We start from the raw sequence: 26,249 nt of genomic DNA, 5'->3' as shown, positions 1-26,249 counted from the left end.
TTCTTTCAGCACATTGAATACATCCTGCCACTCTCCTCTGACCTGCAAAGTTTCTGCTAAAAAACCTGCTGAAAGTCTTTAGGGGGTTCCCTTATATATAACAATTGTTTTTCTCGTTTGTTGCTTTTAAGAGTCTCTTCTGGGTTTCAAATTTTGGTATTTTGATTTTAATGTGTCTCTGTGTGGGGTTTTGGGGGGTTTCTCTAACATGGAACTCTCTGGGGTTCCTAGATCTGAAGAACTGTTTTTATAGTTTAGGGAAGTGAGATTACCACCATTGTTTGTTTAAGTATGTTTTTGTACCCTTTCTCTTCTCCTTCTGGGATGCCTATATGTGAATGTTAGCATGCTTCATTTTATCCCATAAATCCCTTAGGCTACCTTCACCTTCATTCTTTTTCCCTCTTTTTGCTTTGATCTGGTGAGTTTCTGTGCCCTGTCTTTGAGTTCACTGATCTTTTATTCTCTTTCATGTTGTCAGCTGTTGAAATTCTCTAACATATTTTTCAATTCAGTTATTGTATTCTTCAACTCAGGGACCTCTGTTTGGAACTTACATTTTCCATATCTTTGTTGAAGTTCTTAATGTATTCATGCATTCTTTTCCTGAGTTTGTTAGCATCTTTGTGACCATTACTTTGAACTCTTCATCAGGTAAATTACTTATCTCTGCATCATTAGGTTTTTTTCCTGAGGCTGTATCTTGTTCTTTTTTGTTTCAAACATATTACTATCTTTCTTCATTTTACCTAATTGTCTTTGTTTGTTTCTATGCATTAGATGAAATAGCCACCTCTTCAGTTTTGAAGGGCTGGCTCTGTGTAGGAGGTGAACCTTATTGTTCAACCCTGCCATTGTTCTTGGTTGTCTCACATAACTTTGTGATTACCCAAGCTGTCAATTTTATTTCTTATAGCTCCCAGTAGTTGAACTTGTACCAAGACAAATATTCTTTTTAGTTTAAAAAGTTCCCTATTTTTGGATCATTTTTTCCAGTTCGTTGGGTTTCAGGGAGAGCAGTTACAAAAATACATTCAATTTGTCTCTTATTCCACAAACTGCCACCCATTTGATTTATTATGCTACATGGACTATGAATGCTGATACATGTTAATTCTAATATTCTTGCAACTCCTCACAAACAGTACAACAACACTAACAACATCAGACAGTAAATCTGGAGAAAAGAATTGTATGCTCCAATTGCATATGACAAGAAGAACTGTGCCAACATGGGTAATCATTCAAACATTCTGGGTGTGTTTCCCTACAGAGTAAGAGGGTTGAGCCAGATAATCTATCAGTTTACTTTTGGTCCCAACATCTGATTTATACGATTTTAGGTCACCTGTGGTTTCTAACACTGTACTACTATGATTTCATAAAAACAATATTCTAAAGTAAGATAGACTTATTAGATTACTTTTAAACTTTCTGATAGCTAAACATCTCCCTCTAGTGGAAATTTTGTTTTTTAAAAATATTTTAGAACATAAAATATAGCTATTTCTTTACCACTGCTTTTTTTCTATCAGTCTCAAGTATAAAAGTCTGCCCAACATGTAAAATGGTAAAAGGATTTTAGAAGGCAGTTCGGTACTATCAATCAAAATGTACATGTACATCTCCTTTAACCTGGCAATTTCACTAGAGATATAGTTCTAAGGTATAGAGAGAAACAGAGTGTTCTTAACATAGCTTGGGACAGCATGCTCTTTCTATAGCAAATTAGGTAAAACCAAGCAGTTCAAAAGTACCTACATACTTTGAAATGTATATAATAACAACTTACGTCCCTTTAGAGATTCAGCGATTACTGAGTTTTAGGTCTTTCGAATTGTATGAATTGTTCTTTTCCTTAGTTTTTTTTCCTGCATCCCCTAAAGTATATGGGACAGAAACTGCTGGTAGTCCACAATATGTGGACTTCTTTCTTGCTCCAATTTTTCCATTGGCCCCATGGCCATGCATAATGAAGACTAAATTTCCAGCCTTCCCTGCACTTACTTATTGGCCATTAGAATGCAGGTGAAAATGATGGGTATTACAATTTCTACAAAATGCTGTTCAATGGAAAAGGTGAGCCCCTGTTTGCCCAGCTCTTTCCCAATGTCTGAAATGCTCAAGTGATAACTGCACCACAATGTGGCAGCCACGTGGGTGATGGCAGAGCCTGATGATCATAAAACCACAATACTAGTCCTTGAAAACAGATCTTGCAATTTTGTTTAAGCAACAGAGATAAAGTTTTCTATTACATGGAGTACAACTAATTTTAATTTGTTAAGCATATGAACTAACAGTGTAACTGCAGGCCATTATAAAATGGTTAAAAAATTTTCAATCATGCTTTGGCAATATGAGGATCAGAATATTAGCTTAAAGTACTGTTGATAGGGAGGTGAGGTCTGGGCTGGTATCACTACTGTCTGGTAGGAGGTAGGGAGTGTAGTCACTATAGTATGTATGGCAGGCCCCACATGGCTCTGGTCCTGTCTGTGTGACTTCATGGTGGCCACCCAGGACCATTCAAGTCAAGCCACTGTGGGAACTGCAGTACCAGTTCATGCTAGGAATGCCTCTGGTCAAATAATAGCCATTCTTCAGAAGCACATCACATTATTTTAAAAAATGTCCCTAAATTGAAACCTTATGTGTGATCTGACTTCTGATGTGATCACATTGCCACTGATGCTTTCCTTCAAAGGATTAAAGTGACCACAAGTATGCAACTTCAACAAAATGAAATTAAAATAGTCTATTCTATCTCTCAGACCAAAGCCCCACTAATGAGCACACCAATCAACTTTTGGCCACAGCCTATCCTGGAATGTACAGCTGCACCGAGTAGATTGTTCATCTCAACTTCAGAGTATCGTCTTTTATCCAACTGGACTCATGTACAGCTTCCCATACATGTCCCTTGGACTGCAAGGGGATCAAACCAGTCAATCCTAAAGGAAATCAACCCCGAATATTCATTGGAAGGACTGATGCTGAAGCTGAAGTTCCAATATGTTGGCCACTTGAGGCGAAGAGCCTACTCATTAGAAAAGACCCTTATGCTGGTAAAGGTTGAAGGCAGGAGGAGAAGGGGATGACAGAGGATGAGATGGTTGGATGGCATTACCAACTCAATGGACATGAGTTTGAGCAAACTCCAGGAGATGGTGAAGGACAGGGAAGCCTGGTGTGCTGCAGTCCACAAGGTTGCAAAGAGTCAGACATGGTTGAGTGACTGAACAACAACTTCCCAAGGAGGAGCCTAATTTTACCAGCAATCTGGCTTCTCTCCAGATAACCCAGGGAGTGACTATAAAAAAGATAAATAACAACGGAAGAAAAAGCCTATAAAAGCCCAAGGCTACTATTAGGTTGATACAAAAGTAACTGAAGTTTCAGACTATGAATTTTAAATCATTATAACTAGGCTCAAACACATCTTTATTAATCAAAATAGGAACCATTACAATCAAAACATTTTTACCAATGAGAAATAAGTTTGTTTATTCCTGTAGCATAAAAATTCATGCTTCGGGATTCAACAAACTCTTGGAAAGCATTTTCTGCCTCCTGCTGGGTATGGTAATATTTTCCCTGCCAAAAGTTGCTGAGATACTTTGAGAAGGTAGTAGTCAGTTGATAAGAGGCCAGGTGAATATGGCAGATGAGGCAAAACTTCGTAGTCTGATTCGTTCAACTTCTGAAACATTGGTTGTACAACGTGGATTCAGGCATTGTTGTGGAGCAGAACTGGACCCATTCTGTTGATCAATACTGGCTTCAGGTGTTGCAGTTTTTGGGGCATCTCATCAATTTGCTGAGCATACTTCTCTGATGCAGTGGTTTTGCTGGGATTAAGAAAGCAGGAGTTGATCAGATGGGCAGCAGACCACCAAACAGTGACCATGACTTTTTTCTGGTGCAAGTTTGCTTTGGGAAGTGCTTTGGAGCTCCTCCTCAGTCCAACCACTGAGCTGGTCACTGTCGGTTGTTGTATAAAATCCACTTTTTATCACACATCACAATCTAATTGAAAAGTGGTTCACTGTTGTTACACAGAATAAGCCAAGACGACATTTCAAACCAACGGTTTTTAAATTTTCGGTCAGCTCATGAGGCATTCACTTACTGAGCTTTTTCACCTTTACAATTTGCTTTGAATGCCAAATGACCACAGAATAGTTGACATTGAGTTCTTTGGCAGTTTCTCATGTAGTTGTAAGAGGGTCAACTTCGATGACTGCTCTCAGTTGGTCATTGTCAACCTATGATGGCCAGCTACTAGGCTCCTCATTTTCAAGGCTCTTGTCTCCTTTGCAAAACTTCTTGAACCACCACTGCACTATATGCTCGTTAGCAGTTTCTGGGCCAAATGTGTTATTGATGTTATGAATTGTCTCTTCTGCTTTACAACCCATTTTGAACATAGATTAAAAAACTCCTCAAATTTGCTTTTTGTCTAATATCATTTCTATAGTCTAAAATAAATATAAAATAAACAGCAAGTAATAAGTAATTAGCAAACAAACATAAAGTGAGAAATGTACATTAAAATGATGCATAACATAACCATATTTATTTAAGAAGGTATTCCAATATCAAGCAGCAAAGTTCAACAATGCAAAACTGCAATTACTTTTGCACCAACCTAATAGGATGTCCCTGAGCAGTTTCCTGGACATGTATACACTGATAGTGCAGATGTTTTAAGACATAGAACTAGATCTCAGAGGTCTGATTCTGCCAACCTGACACAGTCTATAGGCCTGGCCATTAATGGAGGCAAGAATGCAAGTAAGCATTGGTATATCACCACTCTGAGTTTAAGATCACATTAACCAGAAAGAAAAGGCAGTTGGTCCAACTATGCATCCTTCTGCAATGGGACAACATCCAGGAATTCTGAGGAGTCTGGAGTCCTGGAATGGGCTGTTCATCATAAATGAGATCAACTCAATTGGGTCCATATTTTATTCTAGTCTTCAGCAGATGATCTTTGAGGTCATGCAGAACTATAGTATCATCCTGAGAATTTTGCATGGCTTCAAGACCTGGTGCCAACCTGCCAGCAGTGTATTTCCAAGGATATTCATCACCCATGTACCTGACATCCTGCTCAACTGGTTTTGGTAATGCCACACTGTGGATGTTCGTGTGTCACTTTGACAGACTAAAGAGAGATACCCTGAGGTGGGAGCAAGTTGGAAACTCTGTCATCAGATGAGAGACCTAGTCAGTTCTCAGCCTGCCAGGGTCAGTGGTGACCACCAGGGACATAGACTGCAAAGAGTTCACAAGAGGCAAAACTTCTAGTGCAGATACCTAGACCCAATCACTCATGACTAGTTGAGGGTAACTTCTAATATCTGGCATCAACCCCTATACAAAAAGGGACAACTTGAGGCTATTTCTGTGGCTGAGGATAAGCATGAGGAATCCAGGCACAGTACTGTGAGTGCAAACAAACAGCTTATCCCTATGACTTGGCTGTGACAACTGGTCTACATTCACTTTAGTTATCTGATGAACTGAGGCCAAGGCAATTTGCCTGTCCTTACCTGTTCTCTCCTCTATACATTCTCCCTATAGGCCCAAACTCATAAAACAAACTGATTGAAATTGTTTTTTTGCTATCAAAGCACATGTCCAGACTTGGTTAGTTCTCAAAATTATGCCTGGATCCAACCCTTCTTGGAGCCAGACTTTGAAGATCTCTGAGTCTTATTCTCCCTATGCTGGCCAGGGGTTGCATGTTAACATTCTGTCTGTCTCCTTTCTGATTTTATGTGAAAATCCTAGCCAAGAGTATCTTCCTCCAGTGTTGTGCCTCAGTAGTCCTGTATAACTGGCTGGCATAACCATGACCATCCTGACATCTAATCCTTCAGCTCTGAACAGTCTTCAGATTGTGGTGGTCCCAGATGACCACAACTATAGGAGAGGCCAGAGGAAGAACACCAACTGTGCTACTCACAAATTCCTGCCTCACAGAAAATGGTGAGATAATAAATGGTTTTTGTTGTTTTAAACTGTTCAATTTGGGAGAAAATGTTAAGCAGCAATAAATAACTAACAGATGATTGATGACTACTGAGGGCATCCAAGACTGTTCACATGACCTCAGGGCTCACACTGGAATCCCACAAACATCTCATTACATCTATTCCAATAAAGACTATGCTCTCAGCAATAATACTACCATATGCAGTTGCTGGGGAAGTCATATTAAAAAAAAAAATGTTTTAATGGTACCACTTTGTATGAACATGCTACAAGGGGTCCTGCTCAGGAATGTCTCCTCAACTCAGCCACTGCTGAAAACTGGGGTGTAGGGTATTTTTATTTCATAACAGCAGAATCTGTGTTATCTACCACAACATGTTCTTTCATTTACCTGGATTTCCAGAATCTGAAATTCAAGCTGAAACGTAATCATGTGGCAATTTCCTGATAATCTGTGTCTCTGCAAAACTTTTTTAATACCTGTAAATCAGAAAAACAAAGATTTTTATTTGCAAATAACAATTTTCTTTAAATATCAATTATTTAATTTTGTGTGGCTGTCTATAATACACATGCGTTTATGTGTGAGAGTATTAGCATTTGCATTGAAAATACTTGGAAGGATGTGCACCTTTGAGAAATATGATTAAAGATAACTTGTATTTTCTAGTTCTCAATGATACCAAAGATTAAAGTAAGAAATAGAAATATGATAGTATAACCCTAGACAAATTCAAATTATGATAACTGGTATTTTTCATATTTTCAACATTGTCTGGCTCCAGTTAGACAATAAATTAAATCCAAGCAATTATCTCAGTTAACTCTCCAAACGTTACTAAAATGATAGCAAAAGTATTTTTTAGGTATAACACGAATACACTCATAAAATGTCCTTTCTTAAGTATACAGCAAGTATACTTGCTGTATACTTGATCAAGATCAAGATACAGAAATTTTAACATATCGCATAAGTTCCTCATGCCTTTTCCAAGTTATACAATATGTCTCAGAAAGGAGATAACCATGATTTTGACTTTATTATATTTTCCTAATGAAGTTGTTTTTAGAAGGACACAATTCGCTCTTTTTTTAAACTGGAGTACAGGTACTATACGATATATGTTACAGGTGGATAATACAGTGATTCACAATATTTAAAGGTTATACTCCTTTACAGTTACTATAAAATATTGGCCATATTCCCCATATTGTACAATATACCCTTATAGCTTATTTTACACCTAATAGTTTGTACCTCTTAATCTACCCTGTATTGGCCTTTCTACCAGAAGGGCACAACTCTACAAGGATATAGAGAAAAAAGATGAGAGTAAACTAATTTTATAAGATGAAAATCAGATGGATCAGCTGGATATTATGTGAAAAATTGAAAGTAACCTGGCAGAGCCAGGAAAATTGAAATCTAAATCAGCAATAGGAAAAGCTCTGAAACAAGACCATTCTAAATGCATTCACTCTCGCTCTCCCCAGTCAGGAGAGTTATTTTTGTACGAATCAGGAAGCATTTCCTGAAATGATTTCTTCTTCTAAACAAAGATCCCAACATACAACTGTAGAGCTGAATTAGCTTCTTTTTACTTGTTAGCGTATCACAGATTCTTAGTAATATAGCATTAGTCACTGGGACCAGAAACCCTTCTCTGCCAAATGATCCAGTTCTTGAAATATCTGAGTATGAGAGATGACACACTTCTCATATCAGTAGTGAACAACAGCTAAGATTTACAAACTAATAGTGCTGTTTTCCTTAAAATCACTTTTCTATGTTACTTGACTACTCAGGTACATAACGAGAGACCATGTCTTCTTTAATATCTATGTCAGGCAGCTTTTAAGAATATTACACACGCTGTAAAGTTCAATAGGCACCTGACAAACAAATTTACCACAACCACACATTCAAATCGTTACCTTGGAGAATTTATTTCAATGATAAGAAAACTAATTTTCTATGCATAATAAGGTAAACCTCAATACTACTTCCTGATTGAAATTAATGCTTACTCTGGAAATTCCCTGGGAGTCTAATGGTTAAGACTCAACACTTTCACTGCTGTAAAATCAGGATCAATCCCTTGTTGGAAAACTAAAATTAATATTCTGCAAGCCATTTGGTGCAGCCAAAAGAAAAAAAAAAAAACCTGCTTACTCTTTTCTGCCATCTCAGTGTTAGTTAGGTCTTCTGTGTTCTTGCAGTAATTTCTTATACTGATACCAGTAAGTCTACTTAGAAATTGAAGTTCAGATTCTAAACTTCCAAGATGACTTCTCAGATCTTTTGACAATCCCCATTCTTCAGAATCTGATTGGTGTGTTTCTTGAAATGATTTCCTAAAAAGCACAAAACACAAATAATTACTCCAATGAAGAAACTACTAACAAGTGTTTCAACTAACATCTATAAATTTCTTCAAATCATTTCCATTTTATCTTTCTTATTCTCTTCCCATTAAAACACTAGTAGGAGTTTTCTTAAAATGAGTGTGGTTATTAACACTGCAGCCATTAATCTCAATATAAAACATCCTAACCAAGTTAGAGGTGCCAAGAATACACAGAAGAACTGTACAAAAAAGATCTTCACGACCCAGATAATCACGATGGTGTGATCACTCACCTAGAGCCAGACAACCTGGAATGTGAACTCAAGTGGGCCTTAGGAAGCATCACTATGAACAAAGCTAGTGGAAGTGATGGAATTCCAGTTGAGTCATTTCAAATCCTAAAAGATGATGCTGTGAAAGTGCTGCACTCAATATGCCAGCAAATTTGGAAACTCAGCAGTGGCCACAGGACTGCAAAAGGTCAGTTTTCATTCCAATCCTTAAGAAAGGCAATGCCAAAGAATGCTCAAACTACCACACAACTGCACTCATCTCACACACTAGTAAAGTAATGCTCAAAATTCTCCAACCCAGGCTTCAGCAGTGCGTGAACCATGAACGTCTAGATGTTCAGGCTGGTTTTAGAAAAGGCAGAGGAACCAGAGATCAAATTGCCAACATCCGCTGGATCATGGAAAAAGCAAGAGAGTTCCAGAAAAACATCTATTTCTGCTTTATTGACTATGCCAAAGCCTTTGACTGTGTGGATCACAATAAACTGTGGAAAATTCTGAAAGAGACAGGAATACCAGACCACCTGACCTGCCTCTTGAGACACCTCTATGCAGGTCAGGAAGCAACAGTTAGAACTGGACATGAAATAACAGACTGGTTCCAAACAGGAAAAGGAGTATGTTAAGGCTGTATATTGTCACCTGCTTATTTAACTTATATGCAGAGTACATCATGAGAAATGCTGGGCTGGATGAAGCGCAAGCTGGAATCAAGATGGCTGGGAGGAATATCAATAACCTCAGATATGCAGATGACACACCCTTATGGCAGAAAGTGAAGAAGAATAAAGAGCCTCTTGATGCAAGAGGAGAGTGAAAAAGTTGGCTTAAAGCTCAACATTCAGAAAACTAAGATCATGGCATCCGGTCCCAACACTTTATGGCAAATAGATGGGGAAAAAGTGGAAACAGTAGCTGACTTTATTTTGAGAGGCTCCAAAATCACTGCAGATGGTGATTGCAGCCATGAAATTAAAAGACACTTACTCCTTGGAAGGAAAGTTACAACCAATCTAGATAGCATATTAAAAAGCAGAGACATTACTTTATCAACTATAGTCCACCTAGTCAAGACTATGGTTTTTCCAGTAGTCATATATGGATGTCAGAGTTGGAGTATAAAGAAAGCTGAGTGCAGAACAATTGATGCTTTTGAACTGTGGTGTTGGAGAAGACTCTTGAGAGTCCCTTGGACCGCAAGGCAATCCAACCAGTCTATCCTAAACGAGATCAGTCCTAGGTATTCACTGGAAGGACTGATGTTGAAGCTGAAACTCCAATACTTTGGCCACCTGATGCAAAGAGCTGACTCATTGAAAAAGACCCTGATGCTGGGAAAGATTGAGGGCAGGAGGAGAAGGGGATGACAGAGGATGAGATGGTTGGATGGCATCACTGACTCAATGGACGTGAGTTTAGGTAAACTCCAGGAGTTGGTGATGGACAGGGAGGCCTGGCATACTGCAGTTCATGTGGTTGCAGAGTTGGACACAACTGAGCGACTGAAATGAACTGATCCAAGTTATAATACCATACTTCTATATATTAGAAACAACTTAAAATAAACTAAGATCATGGCATCTGGTCCCATCACTTCACGGCAAAGAGATGGGGAAACATTGAAAATTGTAAGAGACTTTATTTTCTTGGTCTCCAAAATCACTGTGCACAGTGACTGCAGCCATGAAATTAAAAGATGCTTGCTCCCTGGAAGAAAAACTATCACCAACCTGGACAGCATATTAAAAAGCAGAGACATTACTTTGCCAACAAAGGTCCGTCTAGTCAAGGCTATGGTTTGTCCAATAGTCATGTATGGATGTGAGAGTTGGATCATAAAGAAGGCTGAGCGCCAAAGAATTGGTGCTATCGAATTGTGGTGCTGGAGAAGACTCTTGAGAGTCCCTTGGACTGCAAGGAGACCCATCCAGTCCATCCTAAAGGAAATCAGTCCTAAATATTCATTGGAAGGACTGATGCTGAAGCTGAAATGCCAATATTCTGGCTACTTGATGCAAAGACCTGATTCATTGGAAAAGACCCTAATGCTCAGAAAGATAGAAGGCAGGAGGAGAAAGGGCCAACAGAGGATGAGATGGTCAGATGGCATCACCGACTCGATGGACACGAGTTTAAGTAACCTCCAGGAGTTGGTGATAGACAGGGAAGCCTGGAGTGCTGCAGTCCATGGGACCGCAAAGAGTCGGCCACAACTGAGTGAACCGAACTGATAAAATAAATTATAATAGGAATACTTTGCAGAATTAAAATGTCTGTTTAGGTTGGAATATTTTAAGTGTTCTAACCTAAGTATCTGCTATCCCAGGACGTTGCAAACTATTTAAAAAGATATGATGAAATAATAAATCTTTTGCTTCTTAAACAAGTGCAGTATCAGAGGGCATTTTATAGTAAGAAAGATATTCTTGGGACATTGAAGAGTATGGGGGTAAAAATTCCAGAGGAATAACAAACAGCATGATCTCTAAACAACACTGTAATCAGATATTTTTCATTAAGAATATGTAGCTCTATTTTCCTTGAAAAAGAGTAAAATTTCAGCAAATAATTGCATTAAATTATATTTTATTTTTTGTAATCCTTTATTGCCATCATGCTCTCAGCCACATTTTTACACTGTTGACTTCCACTGTCTTACAACATACTTTCCTTGCCTTCTGGGGCATGATTATCTTGATTCTCATTTTACATCTTGGGTCTCTTATTGTCCATGCATCTTGTCTCCAATGTCAGAAGAAAATCTTCTAAATCTTGCCTCTGGTCTTCGAAATATGCATCCTCTCATTCTAGAAAAATGTTTGATGATTAATCTCAGTTCTTTCAGGCCAGTACTTGTAAATCAGACTTCCAATCATCTCTCTTCTATCTGCAAGGTAGATTGAACTTGATATCGTTCAGTTGCTCAGTCATGTCCGAGTCGCTGTGACCCAATGGACTGTAGCACGATAGGTTTCCCTGTCCTTCACTATCTCCCAGAGTTTGCTCAAACTAATGTCCATTGAGCTGGTGATGTCATCCAACCATTTCATCCTCTAACAGACTCTTCTCCTCCTGCCCTCAATCTTTTCCAGCATCAAGGTCCTTTCCAATGTTGGGTTGAACTAATATGTCATTGTAGTTTTGATTTGCATTTCTCTAATAGTAAGTGATGTTGAGCACCTCTTCATATGTTTATTAGCCATCTGTATGTCTTTTTTGGAGAAATGCCTATTTAGGTCTTTTGCCCACTCTTTGATTGGGTTGTTTGTTTTTCTTCTATTGACTTGTATGAGCTCCTTGTATATTTTGGAAATTAATTCTTTGTTAGTTGTTTCATATTGATTATTTTCTTCCAATCTGAGGGCTGCCTTTTTACCTTGTTTATAGTTTCCTTTGCTGTGCAGAAGCTTTGAAGTTTAATTAGGTACCAGTTATATATTTTTGCTTTTATTTCCATTATTCTAGGAGGTGGGTCATAAAGGATCTTGCTATGATTTATGTAAGAGCAAGCATCTTTTAATTTTATGGCTGCAATCACCATTCACAGTGATTTTGAAGTCCAAGAAAAAATAAAATCTGTCCTTCCAATGAATACTAAGGACTGACTTAAGTAATGTCTCTGCTTTAAAACATGCTGTCTAGGTTAGTCATATCTTTTCTTCCAAGGAACAAGCCTCTTTTAATTTCATGGTTGCAGTCAATGTTCACAGTGATTTTGGAGCCTAGGAAAATAAAGTCTCTCACAGTTTCCATTGTTTTCCCATCTATTTGCCATTAAGTGATGGGACCAGAAGCCAGGATCTTCATTTTTAGAATGCTGAGTTTTTAAATCAGCTTCTTCACTTTCCTCTTTCACTTTCATCAAGAGGTTCTTAAGTTCCTCTTCACTTTCTGTCATAAGGGTGGTGTCATCTGCATATCTGAGGTCACTGATACTTCTCCCAGCAATCCTGAGTCCAGCTTGTATTTCATCCAGACTGGCACTTTGCATGATGTATTCTGCATCTAAGTTAAATAAGCAGGGTGACAATACACAACTTTGGCAGACTCCTTTCCCAATTCTGAACCAGTCTGTTGTTCCATGTCTGGTTCTAACTGTTGCTTCTTGACCTATATACATGTTTCTCAGGAGGCACGTAAAAGCAGTCTGGTATTCCCAAGTCATTAAAAATTTTCCAGTTTCTTGTGATCCACACAGTCAAATGCTTTTGTGTACTTAATGAAGCAGAGTATTCCAGTCCTATGTTGCTTCAGTCCTGTCTGACTCTTTGCAACCCTATGGACTATAGACCACCAGGCTCCTCTGCCCATGGAATTATCCAGGCAAGAATACTGGAGTGTGTTGTCATACTCTTCTCCAAGGGATCTTCCTGACCTAGGGATCAAACCTGCGTAACATCTATGTGTATTGGCAAGCAGAAGTAGCTGTTTTTCTGTAATTCTCTTGCCTTTTCTATCATCCAATGAATGTTGGCAATTTGATCGCTGGTTCCTCTGCCTTTTCTAAATCCAGCCAGTATGTCGGGAAGTTCTCAGTTCACATACTGCTGAAGCCTAGCTTGAAGGATTTTGAGCATTACCTCACCAGCATATGTGCTTCCTTGGTAGCTCAGTTGGGAAAGAATTTGCCTGCAATGCAGAAGACTCTGATTTGATTTCTGGGTTGGGAAGATCCCTTCAAGAAGGGATAAGCTACCCACTCCAGTATTCTTGGTCTTCCCTGGTGACTCAGATGGAAAAGAATCCGTCAGCAACACAGGAGACCTGGGTTTGATCCTTGGGTTGGGAAGATCTCCTGGAGAAGGGAATGGTTACTACTCTAGTATGTGGCCTGGAGAAATTAACCAGAAATTTAATGATCCTTTTATGCAACCAATCTAGAGAAGAGCATAGGTACTCACTTCAGTATTCTTTTCTGGAGAATCCCATGGACAGAGGATATTGGCGGGATACAGTCCACGGGGGTTGCAAAGAGTTGGAAAACTGAGTGACTTTAACTTTGCTAGCATGAGAAATGAGCATAATTGTATGGTAGTTTGAACATCCTTTGGCACTCTGTTTTTTTGGGATTGGAAAGAAAACTGATTTTTACCAGTCCTGTTCCACTGCTGAGTTTTCCAAATTTGCTGACATGCTGAACACCGCACTTTAACAGCATACTTATAGGATCTGAAATAGCTCAGTTGGAATTCCAGCGTCTCCACTAGTTTTGTTCATAGTGATGTTTCCTAAGGACCCCTTGACTTCACATTCCAGGATGTCTGGCTCAAGGGGCCCACCTTTGCATGAAATGTTCCCTTGGTATCTTCAATTTCCTTGGAGAGCTCTAGCTTTCCTATTCTATTGTTTTCCTCTATTTCTTTGCATTGTTCGCCTAAGTAGGCTTTCTTATCTCTCCTTACTATTCTCCAGAACTCTGCATTCAGATGGGTATATCCTTCCCTTTCTTCCTTGCCTTTGGTGTCTCTTCTTTTCTAAGAGAAAATAGCACTATGTCATTTGAGAGTGAATACTCTCTTTTTTTCCCCATTGTTTCCCCATCTATTTGCCATGAAGTCATGGGACTGGATGCCATGATCTTACTTTTCTGAATGTTGAGTTTTAAGCCAACTTTTTGACTCTCCTCTTTCACATTCATCAAGAGGCTCTTTAGTTCTTTTTCACTTCTAACAGAGTTTTGCCAAGAGAATGCACTTGTCATAGCAAACACGCTCTTCCAACAACATAAGAGCTACACATGGAGATGGAGAAGCTCTATACAGTCAGCAAAAACAAGACCAGGGTTTGACTGTGGATTCAGATCATGAATTCCTTAATGAAAAACTCAGACCTAAATTGAAGAAAGTAGGGAAAACCACTAGACCATTCAGGTATGACCTAAATCAAATCCCTTACAATTATACAGTGGAAGTGACAAACAGATTCAAGGGATTAGATCTGATAGACGGAAGGCCTGAAGAGCTATGGATGGAGGTTCATGACATTGTACAGGAGGCAGTGATCAAGTCCATACCCAAGAAAAAGAAATGCGAAAAAGCAAAATGGTTGTCTGAGGAGGCCTTATAAACAGCTGAGAAAAGAAAAGAAGCTAAAGGCAAAGTAGAAAAGCAAAGATATATCCATCTAAATGCAGAATTCCAAAGAATAGCAAGGAGAGATGAGAAAGTCTTCCTCAGTGATCAATGCAAAGAAATAGAGGAAAATAATAGAATGGGAAAGAGTAGAGATCTCTTCAAGAAAATTAGAGATACCAAGAAAACAGTTCATGCAAACATGGGCACAATAAAAGACCTAACAGAAATAGTATGGACCTAACAGAAGCAGAAGATATTAAGAAGAGGTGGCAAGAATACACAGAAGAACTATACAAAAAAGATCTTCATGCAAGAAATCTTACTGACCTAACAGAAGCAGAAGATATTAGAAGAGGTGGCAAGAATACACAGAAGAACTAAACAAAAAAGATCTTCATGACCCAGATAACCATGATGGTGTGATCACTCACCTAGAGCCAGACATCCTGGAACGAGCAGTCATGTGGGCATCAGGAAGCATCACTACCAACAAAGCTAGAGGAGGTGATGGAATTCCAGTTGAGCTATTTCAAATCCTAAAAGGTGATGCTGTGAAAGTGCTGCACTCAATATGCCAGCAAATTTGGAAACTCAGCAGTGACCACAGGACTGCAAAAGGTCAGTTTTCATTCCAATCCCAAAGAAAGGCAATGCCAAAGAATGCTCAAACTACTGCACAGTTGCATTCATCTCACACACTAGCAAAGTAATGCTCAAAATTCTCCAAGCCAGGCTTCAATAGTATGTGAACCATGAACTTCCACATGTTCAAGCTGGATTTAGAAAAGACAGAGGAACCAGAGATCAAAGTGTCAATATCTGCTGGATCATTGAAAAAGCAACAGAGTTCCAGAAAAACATCTACTTTGGCCTTATTGATTACACCAAAGCCTTTGACTGTGCAAATCACAACAAACTTTGGAAAATCCTTCAAGAGATGGGGAATACCAGACCACCTTACCTGCCTCCTGAGAAACTGGTGCAGGTCAAGAAGCAACAGTTAGAACCTGACATGAAACAACAGACTATTTCAAAATTGGGAATTGAGTACGTCAAGGCTGTGTATTGTCACCCTGCTTATTTAACTTATATACAGAGTACACCATGCAAAATGTCGGGTTCGATGAAGCACAAGAAGGAATCGAGACTGCTGGGAGAAATATCAATAACCTCAGATACACAGATGACACCACCCTTATGGCAGAAAGCGAAGCACAACTAAAGAGCCTCTTGATGAAAGTGAAAGAGGAGAGTGAAAAAGCTGGCTTAAAACTCAACATTCAAAAAACTAAGATCATGGTATCCGGTCCCATCATTTCACGGCAAACTGATGGGGAAACAATGGAAACAGTGAGAGACTTTATTTTGGGGGGCTCCAAAAATCACTGCAGATGGTAACCACAGCCATGAAATACAAGACGCTTACTCCTTAGAAGAAAAACTATGACCAACCTAGAGAGCATATTAAAAAGCAGAGACATTACTTTGCCAACAAAGGTCTGTCTAGTCAAAACTATGGTTTTTCCAGTAGTCATGTATGGATGTGAGAGTTGGACTATAAGAAAGCTGAGCGCCGAAGAACTGATGCTCTTGCACTGCGGTGAGGAGAAAACTCTTCAAAGTCCCTTGGACTACAAGGATATCCAATCAGTAAGTCCAAGGAAATCAGTGCTCAATATTCAGCAGAAGGACTGATGGTAAAGCTGAAGCTCCAATTCTTGGGCCACTTGATGTGAAGAACTGACTCCTTGGAAAAGACCCGGATATTGGGGAAGATTGAAGGCAGGAGGAGAAGGGGACGACAGAGGATGAGATGATTGGATGGCATGACCGACTCGATGAACACTGAGTTTGAGCAAGCTCTGGCAGTTGGTGATATACAGGGAAGCCTAGTACGCTACAGTCCATAGGGTTGCAAAGCGTCAGACACGAGTGAGCAATTGAACTGAAAAAAGACTCATTCATAATAGTAATTTGTTTTGAACAAAATACCATTGGTCCATTGAAATTAATGATGTTATTTTGAATGAACTGGGGTTATGGGCTTTATGGTTTTGTAGTTTATTATTTGCATATTTGTTTTAGTAGCATATATTTTTTGTTCAAAACTAGGTGTTCACAAGAAGCTTTTTTTCCTTCAAAGCAAATCTACCCAGAGACTTCAGTTTAAAAGTCGATGATCTAGGATTCTATGAAGATGGCAAAGTAGGAAGAACCAGTAATCTACTCCCCAGTCAGGCAGCAATTGCAAGGCAGAATCTGTCTAATATAACTTTTTTAGAACTCAGGAGACTACTGAATGCTTGCAACCTCACAGAGAATGCTTTAAGGTAAATAAATAAGGTACAATAAATTTGGGGCAATTTCAGCTCTTAGTACAGTAAGTAAGTACCCATGCCTACTTGAAAAACATGGCAGGGTGCTGTGCACATATTCTGGGAGCAGTGTGCATACAGCTTAGGGGAGCAAGGGTGGGCAAAAAAGGACTGTCCCCCAAATACTGGGTACATGTGCTCCAATTGCTGATTGCTGCTTCTGATCACATAGATGCAGACAAAGAGGTGGGGAGTTATTGTTTCAAGCCCCTACCCTCTGACTGAGATAACTTTAAGGATACTAAAAGAGCTGCTGCATTTTGTTTCCCATCTTCATTATCTTACCTTTTTAGGATTCAGACATTAAAGACTAGGACATGCAAAAATCCAACTAAATATATGGGAAAAATTAGAAAATGATGTACATACTGAAGGAAAAGCTCAGAAAAGACATAATTAGTGCTCACTTTGGTGGCACAAATGCTAAAATTGGAACAATACAGAGAAGATTAGTAATCCCCTTGCACAAGGATGACATACAAATTCGTGAGGCATTCTATGTTTTTTAATGATATGGCTCAATACAGTATAAGGCACAAATAACAAAAAGAAAGTTAAAACAGTAACAAAAAAGTATAAATATTGGGGAAGGGGGGAGAATCTGATTTCCAGAGTTACTACAGTATTAAATTAAAATGTCCAGTGTTCAACAAAATATCACAAAGCATACAGAAAGAAAAAAAAAAAAGTATGGCACTCTCAAAGGAAAAAAAAATATTCAAATGAACCTGTCCCTAAAAAAAGACTTATTGGCAGATATATCAGACAAAGACTTTAAAATAGAAGTCTTAAAGGTACTCAAAGAAATACAGGAAGATCTGGAGAAAGTTAAGAAAATGACGTGTAAAAAGAAACCAAAAGAATTTCAGGAGCTGAAAACTATAATAAATAAAATGAAAAATTCACTAGAGGAATTGAAATGCAGATTTAAGAGTAGAGAAGCATCAATCAGTGAACTTGAAGAGAAGATAATGGATGTGGAGATTGAGGAACAGGAAGTAAAACACTGAAGAAAAGCGAACACAGCCCAAGGGACTAGTGGGGACACAACCATAAGGACCAATGTATGCATCATGGAAGTACAGGAGGAAAAAGCAAGAGGAAAAGGGGAAGAGAGACTATTTGAAGAAATAATGGTGAAAAATGTTGATATTTGACGAGTGACATGAATTCAAAAAGCTCACCTAATTCTACCAAAAGTTTAGAGAAGAGCTAACACATATCCTGCTTAAATCCTTCTAGAAAATTGCAGAGGAAGGAAAATTCCCAACCCATTCTACAAGGCTGCTGCTGCTGCTGCTTAGTCACTTTAGTTGTGTCCGACTCTGTGCGACCCCATTGATGGCAGCCCACAAGGCTTCCCCGTCCCTGGGATTCTCCAGGCAAGAACACTGGAGCGGGTTGCCATTTCCTTCTCCAATGCATGAAAGTGAAAAGTGAAAGTGAAGTCGTACAGTCGTGTCCGACTCTTCACGACCCCATGGACTGCAGCCCATCAGGCTCCTCCGTCCATGGGATTTTCCAGGCAAGAGTACTGGACCATCACCCTAATACCAAAACTAGACAAAGACACCACAAGAAAATTATAGGCCAATATCACTGATGAACATAGATGCAAAAATCCTCGACAAAAGTCTAGTGAACAGAATCCAACAAGACATTAAAAGATTATACAGCATGATCAAGAGGGCTTTATCCTGAGCATGCAAGAATTTCATCAATATACATAATAAATCAATCAATGTGATATACTATATTAACAAACTGAAAGATAAAAACCATATGATTACATCAATAGATGCAGAGAAAGTTTTGAAAAAATTAAACACCCATTTATGATGAAAATTGTCTAGAAAATAGGCACAGAAAGATATACCTCAACATCATAAAGGCCATATACATCAAACCCACGGCGAACATTTTTCTGAAAGGTGAAAAACTGAAAGCATTTCCTCTAAGATCAGAAACAGGGGTGCCCACTCTCGCCACTATTATTCAACATAGTTTTGGAAGTCCTAGTCACAGAAATCAGGAAAGAAAAAGAAATTAAAGGAGTCCAGATTGGAACAGAAAAAGTAAAACTTTCACTGTTGGCAGATGATATGACACTATACACAGAAAACTCTAAGGATGCCACCAGAAAATCACTAGTTGCTGCTCAGTTGCTCAGTCATGTCCAACTCTGAGACCCCATGAACTGCAGCACACCAGGTTTCCCTGTCCTTCACCATCTCCTGGAGTTTGCTCAAACTCATGTTCCTTGAGTTGATGATGCCTTCTAACCATCTCATCCTGTCACCCCCTTCTCCTCTTGCCCTCAATCTTTCCCAGCATCAGGGTCTTTTCCAATGAGTTGGTTCTTTACATCAGGTGGCCAAAGTATTGAAGCTTCAGCTTCAGCATCAGTCCTTCTAGTGAATATTCAGAGTTGATTTCCTTTAGGATTGACTGGTTTGATCTCTTTGCAGTCCAAGGGACTCTCAAGAGTCTTCCTTCTCCAGCCCTACAGTTTGAAGACATTGATTCTTCAGTGCTCAGTCTTCTTTATGATCAATGCTCATATCCATATATGACTAATGGAAAAATCACAGCTTTGACTATGCAAACCTTTATAGGCAAACAGCTGTCTCTGCTTTTTAATATTCTGTCTAGGTCTGTCATGGAGAAGGCAATGGCACCCCACTCCAGTACTCTTGCCTGGAGAATCCCATGGATGGAGGAGCCCGGTGGGCTGCAGTCCATGGGGTCGCTAAGAGTCTGACACAACTGAGCAACTTCACTTTCACTTTTCACTTTCATGCATTGGAGAAGGAAATGGCAATCCACTCCAGTATTCTTGCCTGGAGAATCCCAGGGACGGGGGTTCCTGGTGGGCTGCTGTCTATGGGGTCGCACAGAGTCGGACACGACTGAAGCGACTTAGCAGCAGCAGCAGCAGCAGCAGGTCTGTCATATCTTTTCTTCCAAGAAGAAGTATCTTTTCTATCTTTTTTTTTTTTTTGCAAGTGTCTTTTAATATCATAGCTAAGCACCATCCACAGTGATTGTGATTGTGGAGCCCAAGAAAATAAAGTCTGACACTGTTTCCACTTTTTTCCCATCTATTGGAATGAAGTGATGGGATCACATGCCATGATCTTAGTTTTTTCAATGTTGAGTTTTATGCCAGCTTTTTCACTCTCCTCTTTCACTTTCATCAAGAGGCTCTGTAGTTCCTCTTTTTTTTAAGGGTGGTATCATCTGCATATCTGAGGTTATTGATATTTCTCCCAGCAATCTTGATTCCAGCTTCTGCTTCATCCAGACTACATTTTGCATGATGTACTCTGCATAGAAATTAAATAAGCAGGGTGACAGTACGCAGCCTTGACTGATTCCTTTCCCAAGTTTGAACCAGTCTGTTGTTCCATGTCCCATTCTAACTACTGCTTCTTGACCTACATACAGGGTTCCCTCAGGAGGCAGCTAAGGTGGTCAGTTATTCCCACCTCTTTAAGAATTTTCTAGTTTGTTGTGATCCACACAGTAAAAGGATTTAGTGTAGTCAATGAAGCAGAAATAGATGTTTTTCTGGAATTCTCTTGCTTTCTCTATGATCCAATGAATGTTGGCAATTTAATTTCTGGCTCCTCTACCTTTTCTAAATCCAGCTTGAACATCTGGATATTCTCGGTTTGTGTACAATGGAAGCCTAGCTTGAAGGATTTGAGTATTACCTTGCTAGCATGTGAATGCAACTGTGCAGTAGTCTGAACATTCTTTGAATTGCCCTTCTTTGGGATTGGAATGGAAACTGACCTTCTCCTGTCCTGTGGCCACTGCTGAGTTTTCCATATTGGCTGGCGTATTGAGTGCAGCACTTTCACAGCGTCATCTTTCAGAATTTTAAATAGCTCAACTGGAATTACTAGAGCTACTAGTAAAAGCACAGAATATAAAATTAATACACACAGAAATTCCTAGCATCCCTATAAACTAACAATGAAAAATTAGAAAGACAAATTAAGGAAACAATCCCATTCACCACTGCAACAAAAAGTATAAAATACCTAGAAATCAGTCTACCTAAACAGACAAGAGATCAGTATGCAGAAAATTATAAAACACTGATGAAAGAAATCAAAGATGACACACATAGATGGAGAGATACACCATATTCTTGGACTGGAAGAATGAATATTGTGAAAATGACTATACTACCCAGTGCAATCTACAGATTCAACACAATCCCCATCAAACTACCAACAGAACTAGAACACAAAATTATTTTTCACAGAACTAGAACAAAAAATTCCACAATTTGTATGGAAACACAAAAAGCCTCAAATAGCCAAAGCAATCTTCAGAAAGTAAAATGGAGCTGCAGTAATCAATCCTGCTGACTTCAGATTATACTACAAAGCAACATTCATCAAGACAGTTTAGTACTGGCACAAAAATAGAAAGAGACCAATGGAACAAGACAGAAAATCCAGAGATAAACCCAAGCACCTATGGGCACCTTATCTCTGACAAAGGAGGCAAGAGTATACAATGGAGAAAAGACAACCTCTTCAATAACTAGTGACGGGAAAACTGGACAGCTACATGTGGAAGAATGAAACTACAACACTTCTTAAGACCATACACAAAAACAAACTCAAAATGGATTAAAGAACTAAATGTAAGGCCAGAAATTATAAGCTTTTAGAGGATAACATAGGTAATATACTCCTTGACTTACCTCCTAGAATAATGTAAATAAAACCAAAAATAAACAAATGGGATCTAATTAAAAGCTTTTCCACAGCAAAGGAAACAATAAACAAGATTAAAAGACAACCCTCAGAATATAAAAAAATAATTGCCAACAAGAAACAAGTGACAAAGGATTAATCTCCAAAAAAGCATATAAGTAGCTCATATAGCTCAATATCAGAAAAACAAACAACCCAATCAAAAAACGGGCAGAAGACCTAAACAAACTTTTTCAAAGAAGACATACAGATGGCCAATAAACACATGAAAAAATGTTCAACATCACTAATTATTAGAGAACCGCAAATCAAAACTACGGGGAGGTATCACCTCACATCAGTCAGAATGGTCATCATCAAAAAATCTACAAGCAGTAAATGCTAGAGAGGCTGTGGAGTAAAGGGAACCCTCTTACACAGTTGGTAGGAATGTAATCTGATACAGCCACTATGGAGAACAGTATGGAGATTCCTTAAAAACTAGGAATAAAACTATCATGACCCAGCAATCTCCCTACTGGATATATACCTTGAGAAAACCGTAACTGAAAAAGACACATGCACCCCAATGTTCAGAGCAGCACTGTTTACAATAGCTGGGACATGGAAGCACCCTAGATGTCCATCAACAGATGAATGGATAAAGAAGACATGGTACATATATACAGTGAAACATTACTCAGGTATAAAGGGAACAAATTTGAGTCAGTTCTTGTGAGGCGGATAAACCTAGAACCTGTTATACAGAGCGAAGTAAGTCATAAAGAGAAAAACAACCAAAATCACAGAAGACTAACCAAACTGATCACATAGATCACAACCTTATCTAACTCAATGAAACTATGAGCAATACTATGTAGGGCCACCCAAGATGGACAAGTCATGGTAGAGAGTTCTGACAAAACGCGGTCCACCGGAGAAGGGAATGGCAGACCACTTCAGTATTCTTGCCTTGAAAACCCCACAAATGGTATGAAAAGGCAAAAAGATATAACACTGAAAGATGAACTCCCCAGGTCAAGAGAGGCCCAATACACTACTAGAGAAGAACAGAGAAATAGCTCCAGAAGAAATAAAAAGGCTGAGCCAAATCTGAAACAATGCTCAGTTGTGGATGTGTTTGGTGGTGGAAGTAAAGTTCAATGCTGTAAAGAACAATATCACATAGGAACCTAGAATGTTAGGTTCATGAATCAAGGTAAATTGGAAGTGGTCAAACAGGAGGAGGTGGCAAGAGAAAACATCAACAATTTAGGAATCAGTGAACTAAACAGACAGCAATGGCTGAATTCAATTCAGACGACCACTACTACTGTGGGCAAGAATATCTTGGAAGAAATAGAGTAGCCCTCATAATCAACAAAAGAGTCTGAAATGCAGTACTCTGGTGCAATCTCAAAAATGACAGAATGATATCTGTTCATTTCTAAGGCAAACCATTCAATATCACGATAATCCAAGTCTATGCGCCAATCACTAATGCTGAAGAAGCTGAAGTTAACAGTTCTATGAAGACCTGCAAGACCTTCTAGAACTAACACCAAAAAAGATGTCCTTTTCATTATAGAGGACTGGAATGCAAAAGGAGGAAGTCACGGGATACCTGGAGTAACAGGCAAGTTTGGCCTTGGAGAACAAAATTAAGCAGGGCACAGGCTAACAGAGTTTTGCCAAGAGAACACACTGGTCATAGCAAACACTCTCTTTCAATGACACAAGAGAAGACTCTACACATGGACATCACCAGATGGTCAATACTGAAATCAGATTGATTATATTCTTTGCAGCCAAAGATGGAGAAGCTCTATACAGTCAGCAAAAACAAGACTGGAGAGCTGACTGTGGCTCAGATCATGAACTCCTTATTGCAAAATCCACACTTAAATTGAAAAGTAGAGAAAACCCCTAGGCCATTCAAGTATGACCTAAATAAAATCCCTTATGATTACACAGTGGAAGGGACAAATAGATTCAAGGGATTAGATCTAATAGAGTGCCTGAAAAACTATAGATGGAGGTTTATAATACTGTACAAGAGGCGATGATCAAAACCATTCCCAAGAAAAAGAAATGCAAAAAGGCAAAATGGTTGTCTGAGGAGCTTTTACAAACAGCTGAGAAAAGAAGAGAAGCTAAAGGCAAAGGAGAAAAGCAAAGATATGTCCATCTGAATGCAGAATTCCAAAGAATAGCAAGGAGAGATAAGAAAGCCTTCTTCAGTGATCAATGCAAAGAAATAGAGGAAAACAATAGAATGGGAAAGACTAGAGATCTCTTCAAGAAAATTAGAGATACCAAGGGAACATTTCATACAAAGATGGGCTCAATAAAGGTCAGAAATGGCATAGACCTAACAGAAGCAGAAGATATTAAGAAAAGGTGACAAGAATACACAGAAGAACTATGCAAAAAAATATCTTCAACTATGCAAAAAAAATCTTCATGACCCAGATAACCGCAAAGGTGTGATCAGTCACCTAGAGCCATGTATCTTGGAGTGTGAAGTCAAGTCAGCCTTAGGAAGCATCACTATGAACAAAGCTAGAGGAGGTGATGGAATTCCAGTTGAGCTATTTCAAATCATAAAAGATGATGCTGTGAAAGTGCTGAACTCAATGTGTCAGCAAATATGGAAAACTCAGCAGTGCCCACAGGACTGCAAAAGGTCAGTTTTCATTCCAATTCCAAAGAAGGGCAATTCAAAGAATGTTCAAACTACCACACATTTGCACTCATCTCACATGCTAGTAAAGTAATGCTCAAAATTCTCCAAGCCAGGCTTGAACAGTAAGTGAACCGAGAACTTCCAAATGTTCAAGCTGGATTTAGAAAAGGCAGAGGAATGAGAGATCAAACTGGCAACATCTATTGGATCATAGACAAAGCAAGAAATTTCCAGAAAAACATCTATTTCTGCTTGATTGGCTACACTAAAGCCTTTGACTGTGTGGTTCACAAGAGATGGGAACACCAGACCACCTTACTTGCCTCCTGAGAAACCTGTACAGGTCAAGAAGCAATAGTTAAAACCAGATACCGAACAACAGACTATTGTTTGAAAACAACAATTTTCAAAATTGGGAAAGGAGTATGTCAAGGCTATATATTGTCACCCTGCTTATTTAACTTATATGCAGAGTATATCATGCGAAATGTCAGGTGGGATGAAGCACAAGCTGGAATCAAGATTGCCAGGAGAAATATCAATAACCTCAGATATGTAGGGGGCACCACCCTTAAAGCAGAAAGTGAAGAGGAACTGAAAGGCCTCTTTATGAAGGTGAAAGAGAGGAGTGAAAAAGCTGGCTTAAAACTCAACATTCAGAAAATGAAGATCCTGGCATCCAGTCCCATCGTTTCATGGCAGATAGATGGGGAAACAGTGGAAACCATGACAGACTTTATTTTCTTGGGCTCCAAAATCACTGTGCACAGTGACTATAGCCATGGAATTAAAAGACACTTGTTCCTTGGAAGAAAAGCTATGACAAACCTACACAGCATATTAAAAGGCAGAGACATCACTTTGCTTACAAAGGTCCATATAGTCAAAGCTATGGTTTTTCCAACAGTCATGTATGGATGTGAGAGCTGGACAATAAAAAAGCCTGAGCGCTGAAGAACTGATGTCTTTGAATTGTGGTGCTGGAGAAGACTCTTGAGACTCCCTTGGACTGCAAGGAGATCAAACCAGTCAATCCTAAAGGAAATCAACCCTGAATATTCATTGGAGGGACTGATTCTGAAGCCGAAGCTCCAATACTTTGGCCACCTGATGAGAAAGCTGACTCATTAGAAAAGACCGTGATGCTGGGAAAGACTGAAGGCAGGAGAAGAAGGGGACGACAGAGGACGAGATGGTTGGATGGCATCACTGACTCAGTGGACATGAGTATGAACCAACTCCAGGAGTTGGTGAAGGACAGGAAAGCCTGCCGTGCTGCAGTCCATGCGATCGCAAAGAGTCGGTCGGACACGACTGAGGGACTGAACAATTAGATACTGCTCATCATCAGTAAAAGGAAGATTTCTAAGGAGACAACCAAGACTTTCACCCTGAGTGTTACCAGTAAGAGAAAGAGAATACTTTGAAATTAAATGACTGCGATTTAATCAAATAATATATGGTAATATGTTTACATGGAGAAGGCAATGGCATCCCACTCCAGTACTCTTGCCTGGAAAATCCCATGGACGGAGGAGCCTGGTAGGCTGCAGTCCACGGGGTCGCTAGAGTCGGACACGACTGTACGACTTCACTTTCCCTTTTCACTTTCATGCACTGGAGAAGGAAATGGCAACCCACTCCAGTGTTCTTGCCTGGAGAATCCCAGGGACGGGGAAGCCTGATGGGCTGCCGTCTATGGGGTTGCATAGAGTCGGACACGACTGAAGCGACTTAGCAGCAGTAGCAGCA

At 39.3% G+C, this 26,249-nt stretch overlaps 1 protein-coding gene and 1 non-coding gene across 10 annotated transcripts in view; one reads left to right on the top strand and one right to left on the bottom strand.

The window, feature by feature from the left end:
- CENPP (centromere protein P) overlaps positions 1-26,249 on the bottom strand; it is a 237,025-nt gene that overhangs the window by 210,197 nt on the left and 579 nt on the right. For 7 of the 9 annotated variants that reach the window (XR_015131933.1, XM_086315606.1, XM_086315611.1 and 4 more), the window contains exons 2-3: positions 8,180-8,361; positions 6,398-6,486 (exon numbers count right to left, since the gene is read on the bottom strand). Coding sequence is in view for 8 of the 9 variants with exons in the window: in XM_086315606.1 (XP_086171732.1) it covers positions 6,398-6,486; positions 8,180-8,361 (271 nt within the window). In the remaining variant the exon portion in view is untranslated. Of the gene's footprint in view, positions 1-3,427; positions 4,482-6,397; positions 6,487-8,179; positions 8,362-26,249 lie in introns of those variants that run through there. The other 2 variants (XM_086315613.1, XM_086315612.1) reach the window with 2 other exon arrangements.
- Positions 17,496-17,602, top strand: LOC147367579 (U6 spliceosomal RNA). The gene has a single exon (XR_015132225.1). It is a non-coding gene; the product is annotated as a U6 spliceosomal RNA (small nuclear RNA).

This window comes from Bos grunniens, chromosome 8 (assembly GCF_055505025.1).
Source record: "Bos grunniens cultivar Pamir isolate PY7600 chromosome 8, Bosgru_T2T1.0, whole genome shotgun sequence".
NCBI classification, from domain to species: Eukaryota; Metazoa; Chordata; class Mammalia; order Artiodactyla; family Bovidae; genus Bos; species Bos grunniens.
This window is presented reverse-complemented; position numbering and strand designations above follow the sequence as displayed.